The following is a 6,260-nucleotide window of genomic DNA, read 5'->3' on the forward strand; positions in this document are numbered from 1 at the left end:
GGGGGTTCCCCTGTAAAAATCGCATTCCGGGGGTAAAATACATGTTTTCCGGCGGGGATCTTCCAGTAAAATTAACATTCCAGGGACTAAATATCACGTTATTGGGGTCGCTTCAACCCGCGGACATGAACAACAACCCGCGGCAACAGTGTTAAAGTAGCTAAATTCCGCGGGAAAAGCGCGGACTTGGCAACACTGCTTATGAACCGACCGCAATATAGCTTTCCTTGTTTAACGCTGTAAACAAAGCAGTGTTGCGCTTTATACGGAGGAGAAAATGCCATTGCCATCGAAACTTTTCTCAAGACAGTTCCCTTCAGTGAAACATTAATATAACCCCATAAATGTAATGCATTTTTGTACTTATTTTACTGTTTTTTTTTCGGGATCTACTGGGACAGTGATAAAGATCTACCAGTCGATCGCGATCGACGGGTTGGCGACCACTGATATAGATGGAACAGACATAATAAAGTTCTCACAATATTCTTCTTCAACTGCCCTCATGTTTTGCTGCAGGACAGCACTTGTGAGTACATTTTCTGTAATCTTTGCAGGACTGTAATATGAAGAGTGTACAAAGCAACAGTGTGAAAGTGAATAGCACATAACAGGCACAATACAGGTATAAACAGATAACTTTCGGTACAATATGCATCACGACTAAACGTGCGTCATTGTTTTTACAGTCCACACTACAATGAAAAATGGTGTTTTCACATGTATCCATTTTTTTAAAAAGCTTTGTTTTTAGTGACAACAATGCAGGCTTAGTGTCAACGGAAGGCCAAAATGGAGAGAAAAAGATTCATTTTCAAACGAAAATGATTGTGGAGTCAACAAGGCCTCACCTGTAGCATCTTGCCTTAAACAGTCTTATAAACTATTTTGCCTGACACATGACTTGAACATGTGTGCGTAATTTACAATTGTGGGCTTCATCAGCTGTCTGTGTTTAAAGCCACGTGCAGCACAAGACTTGATGTTCCCTTGCATGATGCAGTGGTTTTTTCCCCAAGGCATTATTAGGCATTATGGGTTGCTGGAGTCTGACTGGTTTCCTTCCTCTGTTTTTTTCGCTGATGATATTTGTCCTTGCCCAATACATGCTGACGAACATGTCTTCTTTCATTTCCTGTCAACATTTTTTTTTGCATAGTCACATTTTTCCATTGAAAAGTGCTGATATGCCACGCTCAAAAACGAACCTGGTAGCTGAACACCTGATCTGCTGATGTTTCTCCCAGGATGCTTTTGAAACGGCAGCGAGAGCTGAGGGTGGCCTCTCATTGGATGGGAGCAATGCCGCTGACGCAAAAGAGTTGGAGGACGAAGTCGGGAGAAGCAAATACCACCACAGTGTCTGTGTACTCAAGCCCATCCGCTCCACCAGCAAGTACGTACTAAAGTTACTGATCAGTATGTCTTATTTCAGTAAGCAAATCATGATGGGTAATACTGTCCATTTTCAGATGTCTACATGCTTTTGAAGGTCAGGCTCTCAAATGTCAATGGCTCAGTAGACCTGAGATGCCAATAGAAGAAACTGAAACAACTGGTGACAAACTGAACTATTTGAATAGATAACAGTGTCAGCTGTTAAGTGGTTAATAACAGCCTTAAAGGAACAGGTCACTCAAAATGAGAATTTGCTGAAAATGTAGTTGGTTTAGCTTTTAGCTTTTATCACTTGCTCACCAGTGGATCCTCTGCAGTGAATGGGTGCCATCAGAATGAGCCCAAACAGCTCCAATAATCCACAAGTAATCCACACCACTCCAGTCCATCAATTAACATCTTGTTAAGTGAAAAGCTGCGTGTTTGTAAGAAACAAATCTATACTTAAAGCTTTTTTAACTTCAAACCTTAGCTTCAAGCTGAAATAAAAGGAGTCCTCTATCCATGATGTTGCTTTCTGCAGTGAAAAATTTGTCTCGTCTGAATCAGAGGAGAAATATGCACAGATCAAGCACCGTTTACAAGCAAAAAACAGTCCAAACAGCTCTAAACAAATATGTGGGTAGATTTTGATGTGAGAGGACAACAGGAGATGGACTTTTTCACTGGAAGAAGTGCTATTATGGATTATGGATGGGTATTTTGGCCAGAAGCAACGATTTAAAATTAAAATGTCTCAATATTTCATCCCAAGGGAGATTAGACAAGGCCAATATTTGGAATATATTGAAATATTATATTAAATTAAATATTGTTTGAATTATTTATTTGATTAAAATAAATTACTTTCTCAAATATCGGTCAATGTAAATATGTAAATAAAAGCCTAAATTAAAATCTGTTTATCATATAAAGCAATTGAGTGTCTTCGGAAAATTTGGATTAAACCGCTGAATTCATTTCACATTAGTTTTACAATCTCTTCATGAACTTTCTGAATCGTCAAAGTGTTAGTTGCATAAGCTGTCAGTGGAGGGACAGAAATCTCTCAGATTTCATTCAAAATCTTTTAATGTTAATATTTTAATGTATAATTTTCAAATCTTCATTTGTTGAAGACGAACGAAAGTCTTATGGGATTTGGAATGACATGAGGTGAGTAAATGGTGAATTCAGACACCAAAATAAAACAACACAGGAGACAAGAACATGCGGTATAAACTAAGTCTGGATACTGGTACCAATTTCAAGATATAATTCGATTTCAGTTCACAAGCTTGCAATTTTTACAATTATTGGATGGGAGGCATGCTATAAATAATGTTTTATAAAGTGCTGTTCATGAATCAACTGAAAACAGACTAAAATATAGATTCTTGGGATTTAAGAATCTGTGATGAAGAGTTAATCAAAAATGAGAGTTGATTCAAATTGAGAAATCACTTTTGTCAACCCAGCCCTAGTACAAACATCTTTGTTGAATGTTAACAAAAGCCACATTTTGGTAAAATTACAACCCTATTAAAATGTCATAGTGCAGTGATTAAGCTCAAATGACACAGTTTTACGAGACATACACTGTCCCTGAGAAAGGCACATGGGACTCAGGCTGGGTGGCCCTAATAAAATAAACCAAATTGCACTGAATTAAAATACTGCAGCTTAGAGACTAATCCACGTCTCTTGTCTCTTCTCCTGTCCTGTTTTTCACTGTCACCACAGGTATCAGCATCCAGTCGACAACGCTGGCCTCTTCTCCTTTATGACATTTAACTGGTTGACCTCACTGGTGGTGTTGGCCCATAAGAAGGGTCAGCTGTTTCTGGAGGATATATGGGCTGTGTCGCAGTTTGAGAGTTGTGAGGTCAATCATCGCCGGTCAGTACTGATATATGACTTCTTATCACAGATCAAGCACTCATCCATCTAAAATATATGTAATTCAGCCCTGGCAGGTGCAACTTTCTCATACAGTACTTTGGTGATACCAAATGGTAACAATACCATAAATACTATACTGAATGATTGATGAACCATGGTAGTTTCATAGTACTCCAAAGTACTTCAAAGAATACCATTGTATGGCTCATGTCCAAATCAAGTGGTGTTACAGTGGTACTTCTTGGACCTGGAGCCAGGCCTGATGTAATTGGTAGATGCATTGCATGTTAACAAAACATAATTTCCACAGGCTGGCCGGGCTTTGGGATGAAGAAGTCCGGTCACGAGGGGACGGGGCGTCTCTTCGTCGTGTGGTCTGGCTTTTTTGCCGCACACGTCTGCTGCTGTCCATCCTCTGCCTTATGGTTACTCAACTCGCAGGCTTCAGTGGCCCAGTAAGTAACACCATCTCAGCTCTGTTGTGTCTTTCTGGTGTCTTTTCCTTCTATCTCTCTCTCTCTCTCGCTCTTGTTCACTCTGTGTATTATGAGCTTAGACCCACCTATCAAATCCTGCCCCCCTCAAATGCTCAGGTGAGTGTTCAGATGGGGAATGAGAGGTGTTTTACATTGTCACTGGGCCTCAGAAGTGATCTGCTTTACCTCTGTGGTGTTTCCAGTGTGGCTCCCAAAACCAATTCATTTAACCATTAGTGCTATTTATAAAGTGCCTTAATAATGACTTGTGCCAACACCAAAAGAGTATTAAGAGTTTGTCTGCTGCTTTTTGCCGAATAGTCTGACTCTATAGTCAAAAATAGGGGGAACTTTATTAATTTAGATGTTATTGAAGTGTGTTATATCTGCGCCACTAACGGCATCAAATGGAATCGCAAGCCATTTGAGCTGCCCAGTTGCGTTGGATGTAACAACATTAACTCAAACATAGAGTGCATTAGGGTCAGGTAACTTTTTCAGAAGTGTTGGTTCCAGAAGTATTTTTTCCATTAAATTTTCCCATAGGGATTTTAAAAAAAGTCTTTGTTAAAGCGTTATAAGCCACAAACCAAAACAACAAGCTAAAAAAATATATATATACAATCCCATGAAGCATTGCAAATGACATAGCTGAATAAAAAATATAATATATTGAATAAATTTAACACAATTCATTTTATCTAAAGAAACAATATATGGTAAGTTATATACACACACAAATATATAAGTATTTTGTCAGCATAGCGAGACCATTTAATTTGTTATTTGCAGTGCCTTATGGGAGTGGCCGTTCTCTGCAAGACCTTTTGTTGTGATTTGTTCACCGCCACCCTCTGATTGGGGGGATTTTTGCACAGCTTTATGGGTAATGTAGTTTTTCCACCAGCAATCCCAGTTGTTCTTTAAAGGTGAAATTAGGGCTGCACGATTATGACAAAAATCATAATTGTCGATTATTCCCTTGAAATTGTAATTGCGATTATTAATTACGATTATCACAATTTACATTGAATGATGTTTATACCATTGTTTGAAGCAACTGCATGCCGTATTTTTATATGAAAATAAACAAGCTGAAAACACTCAAACTGAAAAACCTTTAGTGCTTTTCTATAGTATTAAGCCTCAAATATACATCGGATTGGTTTCTTCTTTAAATTATAAAAAAAGTAAAAATATGAATGGTATTATAATGTTATACTAAAACAAAAAAAATGGAAAAACCCTTAAGATAACATGTAGAAAGAAAAAAACATATCTTAAGCGTGCAGAATAACATAAGTGGACTTTGAACGATTAATTGCCGCTTTGAACGATTACGTAATTGTGGCATCCATAATTGTAATGGGGAACTTTATTAATTTAGATGTTATTGAAGTGTGTTATATCTGCGCCACTAACGGCATCAAATGGAATCGCAAGCCATTTGAGCTGCCCAATTGCGTTGGATGTAACAACATTAACTCAAACATAGAGTGCATTAGGGTCAGGTAACTTTTTCAGAAGTGTTGGTTCCAGAAGTATTTTTTCCATTAAATTTTCCCATAGGGATTTAAAAAAAAGTCTTTGTTAAAGCGTTATAAGCCACAAACCAAAACAACAAGCTAAAAAAAAATATATATACAATCCCATGAAGCATTGCAAATGACATAGCTGAATAAAAAATATAATATATTGAATAAATTTAACACAATTCATTTTATCTAAAGAAACAATATATGGTAAGTTATATACACACACAAATATATAAGTATTTTGTCAGCATAGCGAGACCATTTAATTTGTTATTTGCAGTGCCTTATGGGAGTGGCCGTTCTCTGCAAGACCTTTTGTTGTGATTTGTTCACCGCCACCCTCTGATTGGGGGGATTTTTGCACAGCTTTATGGGTAATGTAGTTTTTCCACCAGCAATCCCAGTTGTTCTTTAAAGGTGAAATTAGGGCTGCACGATTATGACAAAAATCATAATTGTCGATTATTCCCTTGAAATTGTAATTAATAATGCAAACCGATGGTTTCAACAAAACATTTACCATCGATTAACAACCTTGTAGCTCACAGTAGGACTGTCTTTAAAGGTTTATAAGTTATTGTTAAAAATCAATTCCCCTCTGGAGAAAATTAATGGAGTTTTTACCTCCGCAACCCGATTGCTCACTGTTGCCGTGAGTTTGGGGCAGAATCGGTTCTGTTCGGTGCTGCCAGTTGTGTAAATATGACACACTTTATTTTAAAGCATGTCTGTTAGTTATGGCAAAATGTTATTCATCATAAACATCCTGTAGTTTTAATAAAGCTAAAGATAAAGGACTCGAAACGTAGTCATCATTTTCAGTTCCAAGAGTTTCAGTTCCAAAAACAGAAACAAATTTATTACACCTGTCCAAAAAACTGCTGCTCTATGATTGTGCAAGTTTCTGTTTGTCTCTTGCTTTCCAGGTACCAGGTGTTTTATATCTGTGGTGTTATTATCGGGTAGATAA

At 37.5% G+C, this 6,260-nt stretch overlaps 1 protein-coding gene across 4 annotated transcripts in view; it reads left to right on the forward strand.

Moving 5' to 3' along the window:
• Nucleotides 1-6,260, forward strand: part of LOC107671530 (multidrug resistance-associated protein 5-like) — a 44,326-nt gene that overhangs the window by 13,090 nt on the left and 24,976 nt on the right. For all 4 annotated transcript variants that reach the window (XM_016464541.1, XM_016464612.1, XM_016464482.1 and 1 more), the window contains exons 3-5: nucleotides 1,248-1,396; nucleotides 3,121-3,276; nucleotides 3,590-3,734. In XM_016464541.1, coding sequence (XP_016320027.1) covers nucleotides 1,248-1,396; nucleotides 3,121-3,276; nucleotides 3,590-3,734 — 450 coding nt within the window. The remainder of the gene's footprint in view (nucleotides 1-1,247; nucleotides 1,397-3,120; nucleotides 3,277-3,589; nucleotides 3,735-6,260) is intronic.

The sequence above is a fragment of the Sinocyclocheilus anshuiensis genome, unplaced genomic scaffold, assembly GCF_001515605.1.
Source record: "Sinocyclocheilus anshuiensis isolate Anshui unplaced genomic scaffold, SAMN03320099.WGS_v1.1 scaffold297, whole genome shotgun sequence".
NCBI lineage: Eukaryota > Metazoa > Chordata > Actinopteri > Cypriniformes > Cyprinidae > Sinocyclocheilus > Sinocyclocheilus anshuiensis.